The following is an 18,865-nucleotide window of genomic DNA, read 5'->3' on the forward strand; positions in this document are numbered from 1 at the left end:
TGAAGGAGGGGAGTACGGTACTACTCCAATCGAACAATTTTCATTAGGTATGTTGGGTTAATGTTTTCATAATTTTCCGCAAAAAGTTAATCTTTTAATAATGCCAGCTGTGGCAATAATCGATAAATATGTATAGGGTTATTTTTCGAGCAATTTGTAAATAGATAATTAGCGTAGTACTACCTGCAGCGGATAAACTTATCATTTCAGACTAATATCTTGTTGTTTCATGTAAAGCAATATCTTAATGACACAATCAGTACATTGTAAGTTATAGACCTCCAGGGCAAATGTGGAGGTAGCACGGTAAGGCCATTCGTTATTTCATATTTATTTTACAAAATGCCACACAAGCAAGATCACATTCATACTCACTATATCCCAAATTATAGTTTGTTTTGGCATTTGTAGGTTCATAACTTTTTGTCCAAACACTAATTGGTTTGGTATGCATCTAGATAAGCACCAGCCAGCACAGAAACCATATGTGCTGGTGGGTGATCTACCACCCGCCAGCACAGAAATCATCTGTGCTGGCGGGTGGCTAACGTCGTCCACCAGCATAGAGCGGTCTGTGCTAGCGGGCGAGCACCCGGCAGCACAGGCGGCATTTGTGCTAGCTCAAGGTTGCTGGCGGGTGCTCGACCCACCAGAACAGACCCGTTTTAGCCGTTAGCACATATCTTTTGTGACCTCGTGTATTTAGCTCATCAACGTATATATACGGAGCCCTCCTGTTTTAGGTAATCCAAATACCCCTAAAGTATCATCACGCGTGCAGTGCGTGCAGCCGATGGACCGATGAATAATCGATCGACGACATGACGTACGGATGGTTATTAATTAAATTATATAATAATGCGTGGGGCTGCCGTGCAGTGTTAAGCATGCAACTACCAGCAAGACATCGAGATGACATGCATGATTATAATGTGAACGCACGGAGACAAGACAGACCTAAGAATCCAAGCAACTAGCAGCAATGGTAGCTAGTTATAATGCAGGGATCCATGCAGGGGGACAAAACAAAACACACACAGCAGCAGAGCTGATGGATGCTGGAATGCATGTCATCTGTGTGTGCCTGTGGAATACACGTCGACCACCGTATGTACCAGCTCGCTTCCTCGCGCGTGATCCAGTAGTACTCAATTTGCTACCTCTAGAGTCCTAGACTACATATACATATAGCTAGGGCATTTATATATATGTAGTATCTTTCTTCTTGTCAAACTCAAATTAACGTACTATTCGGCTTTACAATAATGTATGCATACACGGACTGTTACTTATTAGGTCTTGACATGATATCTCTGCAGATTAATCGTCAACTGCCTAGCAGCTGTTTGATGACTGTTGGTCCAAGTTGAAGACCCTACTTATGGTCTGCTCTTAATTAGCTTCCATCTATATTTTTGTTTTATTAAATCTAACTAGCTTGAGGCAGCCTAAGAGAGATGAGGGAACTCTGTAAAACCAAGTTGGCAAGAATCTTTATTTTTTTATGATGAGTACTGACAAATAATGAAATGGGGTCGGGTTTTAAAACTTATGGGAATGCATGAAGTTCCCGTGTCTCACAGACTCCTCGATTGTGTTTAACACTTGTCCTTTCTTTGAGAACGGAGAGTTTTTACCGAAGCTTTCATGATGCATTCTGTTAGCAACTCGATGCTTTCTTTTATACTTTCTATTATCATGAATATGCTTGTTCTTTAGTCTAATACTAGGTTAGACTACATAGCATGCTTTATGTAATCGTGATGATTAGATCTAATATGTTGACCCTTCATGGTAGCTAGACACGTTCACTTGTGGTCGTGCCCTTAAACTGCCTGCATCGATAGGGGGATTGTGACAGGATCTGCTTCCGTGTAAGGTGGGGATTTTCAGGGCGATGACCGCAGGTAATAGTTTAAAGATTACTTTGGATGAGATGCATGATGTGCTTGTTTATTGGCTAGAATTGTAGCTAGAAGGCGATAGGTCCTTTGTACCTTTTGTTGCGCTCTCTCATGCGTATATGTGGATGTGATCAACCTATGCTCTATCATTCATATTTACCAGGTTTACCTTTATATGCAATCAATATTTCATGTTAGGATTGATATGTCAAATTAGATGGAAAACCCTAGTAAGTTCGTTGTCGATCCACGGATTGATAAACCTTGGATGAATAATCTAAGGAAAAGACTATGATGATCCGTGCACTTGCGGTTCATAAATTGGTGCACTAACTGCCGCCAACAAGGGCCTTGATGATGGCTGGACATGTGTCGACATTACAGGGGCTCGTGTAAGTGTGCTACATGGGTTCAGATGGTTTGATCGGTTCGAACCAGCGGCGGGTGACGCTTCGAGGGGTGTGTAGGAGGGTTTGACTGGTTTGAACCACAAAACTAGCGGTGAGTCACACATTGCGAGGTGTCTAAGAAGGTTTGCCAGTTTGAATCTCAAAACTGGGAAGGGATAGTTTAATGGTTTAGTCCTCAAAACTATTGGCGGGGTATGTTTGGTACACTGGGTCAACGGGGTAATCATGAAGCTTGCATCGAGGTGAAGCAAAATCATGAATGAGTGGTATTCATTTGATGGTTCGACGAATAATAGGATGGTTTTACCCTAAGGTATTTGGGTTGCAGATGCTTCATGTAGTTACTTTTGTCTTTGGTGGCATGGTGGTCGGAAAGTGAATTTTTTTTAATGCTTTTAGGTGGAGCACTATGGTTAGTATGGTGAGGAGTTTTGATTTAGGGTTAGAAGATAGAAAAAGGGGAGGGGAGAGGCTCTTTGTCCCTCATGGTTTTGCCCTCCGATGTTGCAGAGAAGGCTGCATGGGCCAACCGTGCTGCGGCGGATGCCAGCGGCGAGGGAGCCCAGTTCGACACGGACAAGCTCTGCCGAGCACCAACTGCGGGCGAGCCACGTACAACCCAGCTGAGCTTCGGTGTACACTAGTGGTGGTGCCCTATGCGGTGTGGCTGAGGTTCGGCTGATACCGGTGGTGGTGCTCCGGCTCCTCACTCCGGTGATGGGTTCTACTCCGTGCGCACCTACTTCCCCGCACTCACAGCGCACTCCGCCCCACCTAGCCCACTGCAGCAGCGAGCTTCGCTATGCTCGCTAAGTGGGTGCGGCCTGTGCGCCGGCCAGGGGCACTTGTCGCCCCAAATGTTGTGCCGCCGCGAGGGCCCGCAACGTGACTATCCACTGCACCCTCCTTGTCGGGGATAGATCCCTAGTACCCGCAAGCAAGGAAGAAGACGGACTCCTATTAGGATTTCCCTGTAATCCTACATGGACTCATACCTTGTAATCCTACTAGGACTCTTACTTTAGTAATCCCGCCCCCTGAAGTATATAAAGGAGGGCAGGGGTCCCTAGATCAGTACGCGAAGACCTTATAGAACCACAATAGAGGACCAAATCCTCAATACCAAACAACACCCAAACGCAGGGCACAATATACAACACCCCGAATAGGACGTAGGATATTACGTTATTATGGTGGCCCGAATCTGTATAAATTCGTATCTTGTGTACTCATTTTTACCTTCAAGTTTTAGATCCAATAATCCTCTACCAATCAATCTATTCTCTCGTGATACCCCTCCAACCTGGCGAGGTTGACTGTATAAAACACCGACGCTTCCGGGCCCCCTCTCCCTGCCTTCCCCGCGATGCTGCGCACCAACGGTCGCACCCCTCCTCGACGCCTCCACCAAGGGTCCATTTGGTTTTGGGACGAAGTAGGTTGGGTTGGAGCCGACCCACTTTTATGGGTTGGAGCCGACCCATCTCATGTTTGGATGGGTAGGTTGGAGCTGACCCAGTCTTTTGTTTAATTGGAGAGGTTGAGGGTTGGAATGGATGTCCATTTAACACTGTTAGTTGTGGGCCCCACCGGTCAGCTACGGGCCCACCTGTCACCCTCTCTCTATTTTCCCCCTCCCTTCCATCTTTCCCATCGAGCTCGCCCAGCCAGCGGCGGGGCTCGAGCTCGCCCGACCGCGGTGGGGCTCGAGCTCGCCCGACCGTGGTGGGGCTCGAGCTCGCCCACGCACCTCCTCGGCCCGCGCACCTCCCCGTTGGTACCAGTGGAGGGTGGCGGCGGAGGGCGGCGCCGATGTCGGGTGGGCGAAGGGCGGCGCCAGTGGAGGGCGATGGAGGGTCGGGCGGGCAGCGGCGGCAGCGCCAGTGGAGGGCGACGACGGTGTCGGGCGGGCGGGCGGACGCGGGCAGGGCGAACGGAGAAGAAGTGGGTTGGGATGATTCCACCTTTTTTCGGGGATCGAATGAACCCGGATCTATGAGGAATATTCCTCAACTGGGTTGGACCCAACCCTCACCCTCTCCAACCAAACATGGGTCGGCTCCAACCCAACCCACTTCGACCCCAGAACCAAACACACCCCAAGTGACAGTCGAGCCCCGCCCCTCCAGCCGCACCCCGCCTCCACACAATGGCATGAATTTGGAGGGGCTCCATGGGAAGTGATATCCACTGTGGGCCTCAACCGTGACCAGGACCATCCAGAATGGGGGAACTTGTAATATTTCTTGTAGCAGAATGAAAATTCGGCATTAGAGGAGGACTAGAGTGAAAAGTGCTCTCTTCCCCTTCCCACACTCTCAACCCCTACCGCAGTAGGAAGAGAGAGAGAGGGAGAGGGGGGCGGAGGGCGACGGTGGGTGTCAATCCATCGCCATCGACCCCTGCCGGACCCAGAACCACCCCCTCGCCGGAATCCACCACCCACACCCAGAGCCCACCCAGAGCCCAGAGCCCCTCCTAGTCGTAGCGTAGGCACGGCCAGGCCTCCCCCTCACCGGGATCCACCATCCCCTCCCTAGGGTTTCCGGATGCGATGGCGATTCCGCCGCAGACGCCTCCCCCGCCGACATCCTGGTCGCGCTCCGTCACCGAGGCGGTGCGAGGCTCGCACCAGTTCACCGTCAAGGGTTTCTCCCTCGCCAAGGGCATGGGCCCCGGCCGCTTCGTCACCAGCGACATCTTCGCCGTCGGAGGATACCACTGGGCCGTCTACTTCTATCCCGACGGCAAAAACCCCGAGGACAACGCCAACTACGTCTCCGTCTTCGTCGCGCTCGCCTCCGACGGCGCCGACGTCCGCGCGCTCTTCGAGCTCACCCTCCTCGACCAGTCAGGCCGCGCGCGCCACAAGGTCCATTCCCACTTCGACCGCGCGCTCCAGGCAGGCCCCTACACGCTCAAGTACAGGGGATCCATGTGGTACCATCCCTCCCTCCCTCCCTCACCCGCATTTTACTTTACCCCTTTGCTCTAGTATTAGATTGATTATGTTAATTACATCGGCTACAGTCATCTGCTCCCTTGATGAATTGCAACCAATGTCGCTACTCTCAAGTTAGGTTATTGGGGAGAAATCGATAAGGAAGCATCTTTTGTTTCTCTGATTATTCCCATCATCCTTTCCATTTCAGGGGTTACAAGCGCTTCTACAGAAGGTCACTCTTGGAAACATCTGATTTCTTAAAGAATGATTGCCTAGTGCTCAACTGCACTGTCGGTGTTGTCAAGAACCGTATCGAAACACCAAAGAACGCCCAGGTTCATTTTCCACTTTCGGACATGGGCCGCTGCTTCAAGGAGCTCCTCAGCCTCGGCATTGGATGTGACATAACCTTTGAAGTGGGTGACGAGAAAGTCAGGGCACATAAGTGGATTCTTGCTGCTCGCTCTCCGGTGTTCAAAGCCCAATTCTTTGGTCCTATTGGAAAACCTGATCTGCACAGAGTTGTCGTGGAGGATGTGGAGCCTGTTGTCTTCAAGGTAATGACTAGGTTGCTCCACTCCAACATATGTCCTCTGTACGCTACTGCTCAAGGCACTTGTTGTCTGAAGCTGTAGTTTAACCTATATCCAGGAGGGATGCATAGTTAGGCGGGTAATTTTTTTTTATGTAAATTTAGTGCTCAAACTGGAGGCGTTTTGATTATGCTTTTGCACCATAAATTAAGAACGCAATCAGTCTCAGTCTTATTCCTAGTAGAACTAATCTTTTTTTTTTGTTTCTGCATTGTAATGCTTCTTATAGCTTCTTAATGTGTTGGAACTTTTTACTTTGGAAAAAATAATTCAATGCATTGCTATTTGATTGAAGCGCTTTGATTATGCTTTTGCACCATAAATTAAGAACGTAATCAGTCTCGGTCTTATTCCTAGTAGAACTAATCTTGTTTTTGTTTCTGCATTGTAATGCTTCTTATAGCTTCTTAATGTGTTGGAACTTTTTACTTTGAAAAAAAATAATTCAATGCATTGCTATTTGATTGGAAGTATCCCCTTACTATAATGCCATTTCCCCCGCCCCAATGCAGGCAATGGTGAACTTCATATATGCTGATGAACTTCCTAGCATTCATGAACTTGCTGGATCTGTCTCGATGTGGACATCAACAGTAGTAGTACAGCATTTATTGGCCGCGGCTGATAGATATGGATTGGACCGGCTGCGTATCTTGTGTGAAGCAAAGTTATGTGATGAACTGACTCCTGAAACAGTCGCAACAACATTAGCCCTAGCTGAACAGCACCATTGTGCTGAGCTAAAGTTCGCCTGTCTAAAGTTTGTTGCTGTTAGAGAAAATTTGGGAGGTATGACTTTATCTCTGGAATATGAAACATACTTTATGTCTATGATTCTGTTTGCAGTACACAGCATTTTGTGTATTCTGTTTATCAAGTTCTGCACCACTGGAGGGTTGTTTTCTTGGTTGTTCAAAGAATATATCTAACCATCTAAAGTATGGTGCATGGTGAGATACAAAGGTGTGACGTGTGTGTAGTTTAGATTTTCCTATATATATTCCTACTCTGCGATGTTTTTCTAGGGTAATCTACGTGATTGATGTTTTCCTATGGCTTAGGGCACTAAATTGAAGGGGTTAAATAGGCTAAAATCTCTTATCCTATTTTTGATCTGGAATGTGCCCTGAAACACAGGCTGGAATGTCAGGCTGGCTGGAAATAAGTGTGCAATATTTGTATATTTTGGTAGTATGATTGTCGTGCTAGATAGGTACTATCAGTGGTGTAGCCTTTATTACTTTCTTAAATGTTGTGATTGGATGGGTATATCTACCATTTTTGTGGGTGCTTGTGACTGGCTTAGTGGTGCTTAATTCATTTGGCAAATGTCGCAACCCTTGCACTTCTCGTCAAATAATATAATGATGCACTAATCTTATCCAGTACCCTAAAAAGCATGACCAAACTCTTATATAATGGTGTTACATTGTACAGGATTTAATAGCATTGACATATGTTTCACATTCTTATCTCATGTTTCAAAATAGTGTTGATGTTGTGCTCAAGGATTTCCAGTGAAGCATCAGGATGGATGAATCCATGACTTTTAGCATCTATTTTCTTATTAGAAAACAGCTCTTGTTTGAAACTCTTTGGAGTGCTTATTAGTACAGTTCATTCTGCCAATGCTAAAAACTAGAGCTATAAGTTCCTGATGTCAGCATACTGTGCCTGCGTGCAGTCCAGTGGGTCTGGGTGGGTGATTGGGTGGCCACACAAGCATACACATTCTATGTTTGTTTGTCCAGGGCTGTGGTTAATCCAATTCTGGTGTCATCCTTGTGGTATTCAAGGAATTGATTGTAAATTCTATTTCCAACATAAGAATGACCATTTTCTTTTTCTCTTTTAATCATCAGTCCGTCAATATCTGCACTTTCATTATCTCCAGTCTTTGGTGTGGTAACTTCAAATGGTTGCTCACTTGATACTTGATTTCTATATTACTATGCTGAAATATGATTAGTTTGTGCCTAGCTATGCAACTTTATCGTAGTTGCATCGGCCATGTCAATACAAATGAAGAAGCATCATGATGTGTCTGCCAACCTTAAAAAGATCTGCTCTTATAAATATATCTTCATCTTTGAGTTATTAGAACAGAAATGCAAAGCTGCTTGCCATTGTTAGTGTAGAGGAAGAATAATAACCTTGAGCGGCAGAATGATATTAGACCCCTTGGATTTTCCAATGATCCTTCACTCTGACAGTCTATATATGAAGTGTTGGTGAAGAGATATCAAGGTGAATCAGTAGTAGTACAATGTACAATGGCAGATTCAATTTCTCAAAAGGTTATTTAGCACCCTTCCCTGTTTTGGGTAGTTGGTCTCAGTGTGCCTCCAGATGATAATTCTAGGTCCAATCATCATCAACTCAGCCTCATTTAGAGGCCTTTGTTCTGTGTGTTTGTCAGATTGGTCTCTACAAGACTAACTCAGCCAAGGCTGTTCTGTTGTCTTGTGACACCTGCATCAGTTGTAACTGAATTACAGTTTTAGCCCGATGGGTGTTGTTTGCTGAATTTCTCATGCTGTGCTGTTGCTGCTGTTGTTATTCTGCAGCTGTTATGGATACAGAAGGCTTTAATTACTTGGAAGAGACATGCCCGTCCCTACTATCTGACTTGTTAGCCACTGTGGCAGTTGTGGACGATGATCATGCATCTGTTAACCGAAAGAGGGGAGTTTGTGGGAACGAAGGCGCAACACCAGTCGAAAGTGTTGAGGCTAGTGAAAGGCGCATCCGGAGGAGGTTTTAGCGGGCTGGTTAGATGCAAGCTGTAAACTAATGTAACTAAAATGCTGCCTCGCTTCCCAGGATCCGTATGCTATGGTGGGGGAAGGGGGATGGAAGTTCTGAGGTGACGGTTCAATGTAGACTTGAGTAGCTTGTGAATAATCTTGTATCCTGATGATTTTGTATTGCAGAAGTTGTAAATTTGTTACTAGCATGGAAAATTTATGTTGCAGGTTGACATGTGCAGCTGTGATAATCTGTGTCATGAAAAATGAGGAATTTACCATGTTTCAATGTTGTGTTCTGATGTGGTTGTCAGGATGGTAGGAATGCTGGATCGAAGAGGTTCTGGCGATATGTGATGATGAAAGATTGTTTATATCTCAATCAAATGTGTTCAAAATTCAATTACATTTTTGCAGATAAATAATTTCATGCTGGCATCAAATCATCCGCGAATGAAATTTTCGATAGTTTCCTGGTTGGTACCTTTTTTAGCAACATCGAATATTGAGTTTTAATGTGGATAACATCCCAGTCCTGTTGTGATGTAAATGCATTGTGAATCCATTTATTTGGCTGTAAGTACATAGTAGTAAAGTACCAAGCGAACAGACTGCATCAACCAATCCAAAATGAACCACAAACATTTCAAGGACAAGCCATGCTAACTGAATCTCCTGTGCAGGAGATGCATCAGTGGGCACAGAATCTGCGTCTGGCTGAAACCTCCCGATGCCTGCGAGAGACGTGGCAGAACACAGCCAAATAAGATTTGTATGAACGTGCTCCAAGGTATAATCGATCTTTGATGCACCACTCCACAACCACAATGGGTTGAAAACAAAGGAGAGAGGGTCTTTGATGTACCTCGACGACAACGCGAGCCCAGAGCTTGTCGGAACGATGCTCCAGCACTCCTTTTAGTATGCTCACCTCAAGGCCCTTCAGCACATGCGCCATCTCAAGAAAGACTTCATAATCCTCGCACATCATCTGGATGAAGCAATTGATGAGAATACTTCCCATTACGAAAAGACAAAACCCATGCATGCAGAACGTCACCTCAATGAGAAGATGGTCAGGCATATCGAGCTCTTCAACTCTCAGAGGGCAGCTTTCAAGTTGTTTCTTTGTCTCATCGCGGGACTCCTTGTCTTCCAATGTATTCTGAATCTGTTTCAGTGTTGCGGCAAAACAGAAATCAAGCATCAGACTTAAAATACAAATACCACATGGACTTGTTGACTCAATATATGATAGGATATATTTGGATTTAAAGAAGCTTACCTTCTCAGCTTTCTCGGATACACTCTGGAGGAACAGCATGTATGCTATGGTTTTGTCCAGTAGAGCATCAATGCTGCACTGTTTATGCAACAAGATGTAATCAGCACTTATCACTTCATTTTTGCCATCCAAACACAGCTTTAACGAGGCTTGAAACAAAAAAGAAGAAGTTAGAAGCCAAACCTTTGATGCATTTGGAATGAGCTCCCTCAATCCCTTCATCCTATCTTGGATCAATTGCCTGTCTCTTGGTCTTGGTCTCTGGAGCTCAACTTTCCTGCATCTTTTTTTTATTTTAGCTGAATTTGTCCCCAATGTATTTCGAACTATGTATTCTTCAGTTATGGTCTTGTTGGTTTCTGTAGGTGAAGCATCAGTCGTTGCACAAATTATGAAGCCTTCGTTCTCATTCATGGGGATAGGTGAAAGTTCTTGACCACCAGGGATATCAGGAACTGACGATTCATCCAGCCTCAACGCATGATCTTTTTCAATTTGTGTTTCGCGTGTAAATGGAGAATTAGTTGAGTGAGAAGATGCATTATTCGACGTATGACCAATCTGGTCAATTACAGTATCTAGTAACAGTTCTGCATAATTGTTGGTTTCAAGCTCCACGTAAAAGTCAGCATTGTTGCCATTCATTTGAAGGGGAGCAGAGCTTGTATGCTTCAACCTACTATGCCACATGAAGAGCTCATGTTCTTCCCTGCACATTTCCATGAGATCTCTGTGAAATTCTGAATGAGTTGAAGAATTTGGAATCACTACACCATAATTTAGAACAGTGCTGCCATCACCACAAGTATTCTCTTGATATCCATGTGCCATATCTGTCAGGGTAAAGCCATTGAAATATTCATACTCCATGGTTCCATTACCATCCAACAGTCCATTAGGCGGACCTGTTGGACTAGTTCTGTAAGAGCCAATAGTGATGTCTTCTGATATTGGAAATTCCGGTGAACTGAAGGCATGTGTCAAACTGAGGTGATCATTCAAAAGCTCAGCTGAACTATCGATCTCAAACAAGTTGACGTCTGGATGTTCATTTGATAGAGTTGCAGTAGGTGACCTCAAAGTATTTGAGTAGGCAGGCCCAACAGATAATGAGGTATGAGAAACCGGATCATCATAAAGCTCATGAAACAAGTCCTTGATGAGTGCCACCAATGCTGAACTTTCAAAAACCTGAAGGAAGTGAATTTGCAACAACATTTTGAATTAAGCATCCCAGTTATGCAGCAATGGCTCAGACTCTCTAAACCCATGATATTCCTCAATTGATGGAACAATGTAGACACATTGGTTATCAAATACCAATCATACTAAAAAAATTATTTTATTAGACAAGCTGAGCGTACCTTATGTAAAGAGCCCAATTGAAGAACCCCGTGAGGAACCACTGGTACAAGCAGTACTGTCTACAGGTAAAAAAAAAAATACAGATATCAGTTTAGTCAAGCAGGATGTTTGCAGTGCAGCTGTTTAATATAGGCATAAACTGTAAGTGATATCCGGTAATTGAAAAATATAAGTCAGTTACCTTGATTCCTGCTGCAAATTGAAGCTCCCAGTCTTCTCGGTACTGAAAAGATAAGATGTTGAAACCACATCCTCTGCTATGCAAGATCAACATTACATAGATGTGGACTGCTAACTGTAAAATCAACTCACCTTAGGCATAGATCTTGAACAAAGCTCGTTAGCAGAAATCAAGCAATGTTGTCCTGTAAGTGCTACTTTACCAATAATCCTGTCAAAGTAGGAAATGTTACAGACAATAACCTTAGGCTTGGGAAAAAAATTATTCGCAAAACAGGTGCATCCAACATTAACTGAAAGAAGTTGAGTAGTATGCAAGCATGCTTACCCTTCTCCAAGAGGGTACAAATGGCTAGTCATTCTCAGCAGTGCTGCCTCAATGGGGCAAAATGGATAGCATTTGTTGTAGCAAGAGGATGATACCATCTGAATCTTACTAACAGTGGGGCCAGAAGAAAGATCTCCCACTTGTCTGTCTTTTATCACTTTATCAACATAGCCATCGCCCCAAGTCAAGATCCTGCAAGACATATTATCCAATTATGAAAGAGTGAGATGAAGACTCCTTAGTGTTGTTTTTCTGTAAGTCTTTTTTTGTGAAACCCCAAAATCCCCTGCCCTGGCTCAAAGTGGGGTGATGTTGTTTTGTAATTTGGCCCATTTTTCCCTCTCTTAATACAAAGATGCGCAGCTCTCTTGCGTGTTCGAGAAAAAAAAAAGAGTGAGATGAAGACACTACAAACAGAAATTTCTTAACACCAAGTTTGTGCTAATCCATGCCAACTTCAAGTATAAGCTTTTGGCTAATGCTCTCATTCAATCATAGGAGGTCTAGTTACAACCATGACTTTAAGCTATGGAAAGTTATTTGAGCATGCTTGAAGATTGTATAGTGAGCAGTAGTTATTCTTGGACTTGATATGAGAATTGGAGTTATACTTCGAATTTTCATGCATGCTAGGTCAATAACAGTGTGCCAGAAACAAACAAATAGACTTACCACCCACTCATCTCGCTTTTGAAAGACCAGAAGATGGCATACCTCCATAGACCATCAGAACACAGGCCTTGTAACAATTGTATCATATGTGTGCCCATCCCTTTAATGTGGCTACAGCTCAAATTTCATGCATAAAGGTACATGAATGTTCTAGGAGAATTATGTATCTAAGTAGCAGGAAGTTAAGAAAGACCAGGAGGCTAGCTGCAGCGGTAAGATGCTCTTCCCGCTTGCTTCCACCGCAAAGAAGCTCGTCGTTTAATTAACTGGCCCAAGAAACCCAGAAGCACAACTCCCATAACTCTTCTAATTATCGTTAATTCCCCTCACTTAACTCCTTGCAAGACTAATCAAGAAAATTCAGTGGCCAGGCTCATTTTCAAGAGGCAACATCTTGAAAGAGAGCAAGTCTTGAGAGCCTCAAGGTCCGGTGCTGCAGGTATATGATTTAGACGTCAGAACTCAGAAGACATGCAGCAGAAAATAACTCTCAAAATTTTAAAGTTCAGAGCAAAGATAGCAGATTGAGCATCTTTTAGGCAAATCAAAAACAGTTTGTGCTCTGTAAATTTGACATTCCTTTTTATTCACCAAAACTGAAAAGATGGACTCAAAGAAAAGGGAGGGGAACATACTGCAAGAACAATCAAAGATTGCGATTTTGATATTTATGAAACAAAAATATAATTGAGTGAAAGATGAAACGAGATCTGCCAAACAAGGTTTGATTCTATTTGACAAGGGTTTAAACAGACCTGAAATAAGAATATAATCGATCTGTAGAAGAAGCAGAGAACGTGAGAGGAGACCAAGGCCAAGAGGTGGCACCAATGAAAGCCAGGCTGAGGAGGAGGGCAGTTGGGTCCTATTGGTTCCCTTCTAACCAGCAGGACATTAGCTGCTTTAAGACCTTGATTTTACTAGGCACTATTATTTTTTAACAGATACAGTAGGGAAGTCTTCTCACAAATATATAGATGATGTCTTCTACCACAGACAATTAGCAGTACATGCAAGATTAAATGCAGGAAAAAAAACAAGCGATCGAAGAGCGGTCCACAGTTGGCGATGCTGACAAGATTTCAAGAAAGGAACGATTGACAAGCTACCAAAATACTTCTTTAAATAAACATAATACCTTTTTTCAAGGTGTCCATTCCATGACATTAGTTAGTAGCTGCAGGTCCAAGACAACGTAGCAAGAGGTGAATCAAGTAATATAAGTTCAATATATAATCGAGTAACTACAAAGCTGGCTGGTTATGATTCGAGAAAAAAAAACAGAGAGCTGGTTCTGAGTCCACATTTTGCAACAAGTCAACATATTACTATATTGTATGGTCCACATTTTTTGGCAAGACATCACCAATAATGGTTGAGGAAGCTAAGTAGTCTAAATCAGTTGCATCATGCTTACCCCAATTTTTTTTATTGGTAAAGGCAACCGTTTGGTAGGTGAGTTGTGATGGTTGACTATATATGGTGCTCTCTTCCTTTAAGCATTTCCTCTCTTTTCTGCTGGCATGACATAAGCTGATAAGGATCGATTAGTTTGGCCTAATTAAGAGGCGCTCAACTGACCAGGCGCGTCTTTTTGGAAAACGTTAGCAAATAAAAGCTTCTTCTCCCCGTCAGTCTGGTACATGTAGTTTAATAAATTGTGTTACTTCCGACTTGTGGTTAATTCAGTTGGTCCACTTCTCAAAAAAATATCAGTTGATACTTGGTTTACACATATCATAACACTATTACCATTTCTAATGCTGAAAGATTTTCCATAATTATTATTTGTCCTGTCTGTATAGAATTAGAATGTCTTGACTGCCGTCTCGAACAGGCAAAACCCCTCCATTTGCAAATACAAGCCAGCCTAGAAATATAATCCATGCACAGACAAGTATAGAGCTAGACATGCAGCATGTAGAAAAAAACAGTTAGGTTGCACAAAGCAAATTAATGGAATAACTTCACACTGAGATGTATCACTTGATCCTGTGTGTTACAGCAGACTGCCAGGAACAGATTAGAGAATGCAGGTATTTCATTGGTTGTAGTAGAGCCTTGGAAATTTAGTTCATCACCCCAGGTCAGCCCTTGTGTCTCTGAAAAACTGCTGGTGAGAAACATGAGGTGCCTGTCATCCTTCTTTATCAAATGGCAGAGAAAACATATAGAAGCACAAGCAGCAACAGAGAGGAGGTGGACAGAATCTTGTCACAAGCTCAGTCAGAACTCAGAAGAGCACAGCAGCCTGCATTAACAGGTTATAGAAATATAGTCAGGATCTAATTACATGTCAGTATTGTATATGTCAATATCAACAAACTTATCAACGTTTTTTAGCATGTCTTTATAATGTACAGACTATAGAGTAACTTAGAAATGCCCAAAATAGTATTTTACTATGTACCTCGAGTGGGACTGCATTCAAATAAGCCGATAGAGGGGGATTAGGGCACTCCCCATGAAATTTGTAAGCAAGACATAGAACATGGCCAATTACTCACAATTTCACAAGTACTTCTTATGAGCAATGCGTGCCTTCCAACATTGACTTCAAACATTGAGTGCCTGCCATCAGCAGCCACAGAGTGAAGCCTTTACTCGGATATTCAGAATGAAAAGAAACTGTAGCTAACATATTATTATACTCTTTCCAGCTCCTTAGAATTACCTTGAACTACCATGAGCCTTCAAAACATACATAGAAATGTCTCGATAGACTCCATATTCTGAGCAAATAAGTACAGAAGTACAAGAACTATTAGCATAAGCAGATCTTATGTTCAGGAACATCGAAGCTGCTTCGGCTTACTGGCATGATTTTTTACTGATGTGAAGTAAACACACTAGATGAACTTTTCCTTTCGAGCTTTTCTAGTTAAACTGTTATCTCTGACCCCTTCATGGAGAACTTCATAAGTAGAGTAACTAATGTGACCCTTCTTCATCAATTCCTCAACAAGTATCTTTGGTGCAGCTATCTCCTTCTTATCAGCACTTAAGATGGTATCAACAACCTCGGGAACAACTCCTATTCTCAACATGATGTGAATAACGGAAACAGCTTCGGAAATCCGATGATTCACTGCAAGTGAATTTATTACACGACCAAAAGTCACCATGGATGGAACAAAACCCTTGTTTACCATTTCTGTCAGATGCGCATATGCACGGTCAACATTTGCAGCCTTGCATGACCCATCAATAAGAACACGATACGTATAGAGATCGGGTTTATAGCTCTTGCTTATCATTTCATCGAAAATATTTTCAGCCATTTCCATATTCAGCTTACTAGAATATGCACCAATCAAGATGTTGAAAGTATCAGCTGTCGCAGAGTACCCTTTCTCATCCAACTTCTGAAAAAGTAGGTATGCTCCATCAAGATCACCATTCCTGCAGAACCCATGAATCAGCGTGTTGAAACTAACTGCATCAGGAACTAACCCTTCCTGACTCATCCTGAGTATCACCCCAGAAGCCGCTTCTAGTTGGTTGATCTTGCAAAAATTCTCTATCAGTATGTTGTACGTAATAGCATTTGGTTGGCATCCTTTAAGAATCATCTCTTCGAATGTTTCGTTGACTTCCTTGGACTTCCCAGCTTTGCAGAGGCCATTCAGAACCGAGTTGTATGTAATAGCATCAGGGGCGATGCCATATGTCCACATTCTTTCAACAAGCTGAAGTGCTCTGTCCAGCTTCAACCTCTTGCAGTAGCCATCAATCAATGTGTTGAAGGTAAAGACATCTGGAAGGTATCCTTTCACAATGGCATCATTCATTACAACTGTCGCATCTGAAATATTTCCCATTTTGCATAGTCCATTGATGACAATGTTGTACGTCCAAATGTCGGGATGGCAGCCATCCTCGACCATCTCATTCATGATCTGCAAGGCATGCAAGATCAGGCCCTGACGACAAAGCCCCTTGACAAGAGAGTTGTAGACGACAAGGTCAGGCTTCAGGTCTTTTGCCCGTGCCTCGCTAAAGAGCTCCAGGGCCCTCTCGACATCACCCTCGGCGCACAGTCCATTGATCAGTGAGCAATATGTGACCCGGTCAGGCACAAAACCTTTGAAGACAGCATCTTTCAGAAGCTCGGTAGCTTCCTGCAGCAAGCCCCTCTTGCAGTAGCCATCGATGATGGTGTTGTAGGTGAAATCATCTGGCATGCATCCCCGGTTCATCATCCTACGAAGATACTTCGCAGCTTCCCAGACCTTGGAGTTCTTGCAAAGGCCGCGCATCAGTGTGTTGTAAGTCACAACATCAGGCAAAATGGAGTAGTCCATCCTCTCCACGAGCGCAACAGCCTCTCCCAACATGCCACCTTCACAGAGCCCACGGATCCATATGTTGTAGGTGAACTTGTTGGCCGACATCCCCCGCTTGAGGACCTTGGCGAGAAGGGCCCCGGACTCCATGATATCCCCTTTCTGGCAAAGAGGGTGCAAGACATTGTTGAAAGTGGCAACGTCAGGGAAGACATCCCTCCCGAGCATTTCATCGAACAGGTGACGTGCGTCGTGACCCCGGCCGTTGGCATAGAGCCCCCGCACGACCGTGCAGTAGGCGAGCGGTTTGGCGTCACAGCCACGGTCCGGCAAGGTGCGCAGCAGGCGCAGCGCTACGTGCGGGCGGCCGGTGAGGCAGAAGGACTTGAGGCGGACGGTGTGGGTGCGGACGTCGGGAGGAACGCCGGCGGCAAGCATCCTGACGTAGACCTTGTGAGCCTGGTCGTGGTAGTCGGCGTTGACGAGGGCGTCCATGATGGCGTTATAGGCGGGGGTGGCGGGCGGGCAGCCGAAGAGGTCCATGCGCTCGAAAGTGTCGACGGCGGCGCGGAGGCGGCCGGCGCGGGCGTAGGATTGAATGGAGGCCACGTAGAGCGGTTGGAGGGAGTCGGGGGCGAGGCGGGAGCGCGCTGAGGCGAGGGCGGCGTCGACGTCATCGAGGCGGCCGGCGGAGGCGAGGTCGCGGATGAGCGCGCGATAGGAGGGGAGCGTGGAGGCAGTGGGCTCGGAGGCGGAGGCGGGTAGCTGGAGAGGGTGGCGGGTGATTACTGGCGGCGGGCGCGGCGGCATCGCATCCGCGGCGCGGGGCGGCGGCGGGGAGGACCATTCCGATCCGGCGGCCCCTGGCGGCGTAATTGCAATGGAGGACTATTTTGCAAAACATCCGTCATCCATATGGGCTGGGTCGTATGCATTTATGGTGGCTCGGCCCGGCCCGATAGGACGCAGTTCGGGGCCTGTTGGGCTCCTCTCCTCCTCGACTCCTCCACTTGAGTTGAGGAGACATTGGGCTTCGCAATGCATTCATGCATGATTCCACAGCATGACGTGACTGCTCTCTTATTCCACCATCGATCCATATCCGCACGTACAATCCGATCCATCCCCTCATCTATTAGCTAGCTAGCTAGGTAGCAGCATGTGCAGCTGTCAACCGTCAACCGCCGGTTGTGCCGACCAGATCGACGACAGTTATGGTGGTCGGCGCTCTGGCACTTGATGCAACTTTGTTCATGAACGGAATAGCCTGCTGTAACATTATGCATGCATATATATTCGAGATGTGATGTTGAGTCCATTGCACGCGTCTATCTATCTGCTGCCAAGCATCACATGGATGCATGCATGCATCAATGAATGAATCCAGGCCATTAATTTGAGCATACCTGGCCTGCTGCATCGCATTCGCATGCATGTGCTGTGTGTTGTTGAATCCTCATCCATCAGTAGTTCAGGACATGCATCCATCAGTAGTTCAGTACATGCATGTACATAAACAATCGATTCGATCGATCCATGTATAGAAAACGACCGATATCGATGCATATAAGTCCAGCTACCAGCATAGGCCGTCTCTCCATCTATAAAACAAAGTTGCATCGCATTGCATTGGGCCAGCCAGTGCCAACAGAGAGGAAAGCTAGCACTAGCAGCCTCCATCTCCTTCCTTATTAGCTTCGTTCCTCTGCAAATTAAACATATATAATATTGGATGGTGATCACGGCGGCACGCTACTGAAAAACTGAGCATTCGTCCCTAGGCTCAGTATCGGTTGCATTTTGACCCGGTACTAATATGAGTATTAGTACCGGGTTTAACGGATAGTTCCCGATGAGCCCCCTAACCCCCATTAGTACCGGGTGGGGGCTCCACCCAGTACTAAAGGCTCTTAGGCACTTTAGTACCGAGTGGAAGCTCCACCTGGTACTAGAGCTCCACCCGCAGCCTGCCGCATCCATCCGTCTCCCTTCCTATCTCTCTCCTCTATCTCTCCCGTCTCCCTTCCTCTCCCAGCCGCTTCCTCTCCCTTCTTATCTCCTTGCTCTCAGCACCTCCTCTCCCGGCCCCTTCCTCTACCTCCCCTCCCCCCTCCGCTCGCCCCTCACCAACAGTGAGGAGCAACGGCGGGG

General features: G+C 45.3%; 3 protein-coding genes across 5 annotated transcripts; 1 reads left to right on the forward strand and 2 right to left on the reverse strand.

Moving 5' to 3' along the window:
- The first annotated feature begins 4,607 nt into the window (after window positions 1-4,607).
- LOC101760976 (BTB/POZ and MATH domain-containing protein 3) lies at window positions 4,608-8,887 on the forward strand. 2 transcript variants are annotated; one of them, XM_004987223.3, is made up of 4 exons: window positions 4,608-5,254; window positions 5,467-5,815; window positions 6,364-6,640; window positions 8,500-8,887. In XM_004987223.3, the coding sequence occupies exons 1-4, from the start codon at window positions 4,869-4,871 to the stop codon at window positions 8,613-8,615; spliced, it is 1,128 nt and encodes a 375-aa protein (XP_004987280.1). In that variant the 5' UTR covers window positions 4,608-4,868; the 3' UTR covers window positions 8,616-8,887. The 2 variants fall into 2 exon arrangements, with proteins under 2 accessions (XP_004987280.1, XP_004987279.1); XM_004987222.4 differs by having other exon boundaries at window positions 4,610-5,254; window positions 8,419-8,887.
- A 247-nt stretch (window positions 8,888-9,134) lies between these two features.
- Window positions 9,135-13,524, reverse strand: LOC101760566 (transcription factor EMB1444). Its single transcript, XM_004987221.4, has 11 exons — window positions 13,184-13,524; window positions 12,429-12,861; window positions 11,757-11,948; window positions 11,561-11,639; window positions 11,430-11,471; window positions 11,248-11,307; window positions 10,067-11,074; window positions 9,884-9,961; window positions 9,659-9,769; window positions 9,464-9,589; window positions 9,135-9,332 (listed from the first exon to the last, which is right to left on the reverse strand). Exons 2-11 carry the CDS (start codon window positions 12,524-12,526, stop codon window positions 9,261-9,263), a joined length of 1,866 nt encoding a protein of 621 aa, XP_004987278.1. The 5' UTR covers window positions 12,527-12,861; window positions 13,184-13,524; the 3' UTR covers window positions 9,135-9,260.
- Window positions 13,525-13,880: 356 nt separating this feature from the next.
- LOC101761633 (putative pentatricopeptide repeat-containing protein At1g74580) lies at window positions 13,881-17,592 on the reverse strand. 2 transcript variants are annotated; one of them, XM_022823617.1, is made up of 3 exons: window positions 15,103-17,592; window positions 14,936-14,999; window positions 13,881-14,679 (listed from the first exon to the last, which is right to left on the reverse strand). In XM_022823617.1, the coding sequence occupies exon 1, from the start codon at window positions 17,522-17,524 to the stop codon at window positions 15,278-15,280; it is 2,247 nt and encodes a 748-aa protein (XP_022679352.1). In that variant the 5' UTR covers window positions 17,525-17,592; the 3' UTR covers window positions 13,881-14,679; window positions 14,936-14,999; window positions 15,103-15,277. The 2 variants fall into 2 exon arrangements, with proteins under 2 accessions (XP_022679352.1, XP_004987281.1); XM_004987224.3 differs by having other exon boundaries at window positions 14,839-14,999.
- Between the last annotated feature and the right edge of the window lie 1,273 nt (window positions 17,593-18,865).

Source organism: Setaria italica, unplaced genomic scaffold (assembly GCF_000263155.2).
Source record: "Setaria italica strain Yugu1 unplaced genomic scaffold, Setaria_italica_v2.0 scaffold_11, whole genome shotgun sequence".
Classification (NCBI taxonomy): Eukaryota; Viridiplantae; Streptophyta; class Magnoliopsida; order Poales; family Poaceae; genus Setaria; species Setaria italica.

What these genes read in the sequence shown, in the direction of transcription:
- LOC101760976 (XM_004987222.4), top strand. Translation starts at nt 4,869, where the DNA reads ATGGCGATTCCGCCGCAGACGCCTCCCCCGCCGACATCCTGGTCGCGC. An exon ending in AAGTACAGGGGATCCATGTG is followed by an intron (nt 5,255 to 5,466) that starts GTACCATCCCTC and finishes TTTCCATTTCAG; the next exon opens with GGGTTACAAGCGCTTCTACA. An exon ending in TGTTAGAGAAAATTTGGGAG is followed by an intron (nt 6,641 to 8,418) that starts GTATGACTTTAT and finishes GTTATTCTGCAG; the next exon opens with CTGTTATGGATACAGAAGGC.
- LOC101760566 (XM_004987221.4), bottom strand. Translation starts at nt 12,526, where the DNA reads ATGGGCACACATATGATACAATTGTTACAAGGCCTGTGTTCTGATGGT. An exon ending in AAAAGCGAGATGAGTGGGTG is followed by an intron (nt 11,949 to 12,428) that starts GTAAGTCTATTT and finishes TATGTCTTGCAG; the next exon opens with GATCTTGACTTGGGGCGATG. An exon ending in AATTTGCAGCAGGAATCAAG is followed by an intron (nt 11,308 to 11,429) that starts GTAACTGACTTA and finishes TTTTACCTGTAG; the next exon opens with ACAGTACTGCTTGTACCAGT.
- LOC101761633 (XM_022823617.1), bottom strand. Translation starts at nt 17,524, where the DNA reads ATGCCGCCGCGCCCGCCGCCAGTAATCACCCGCCACCCTCTCCAGCTA.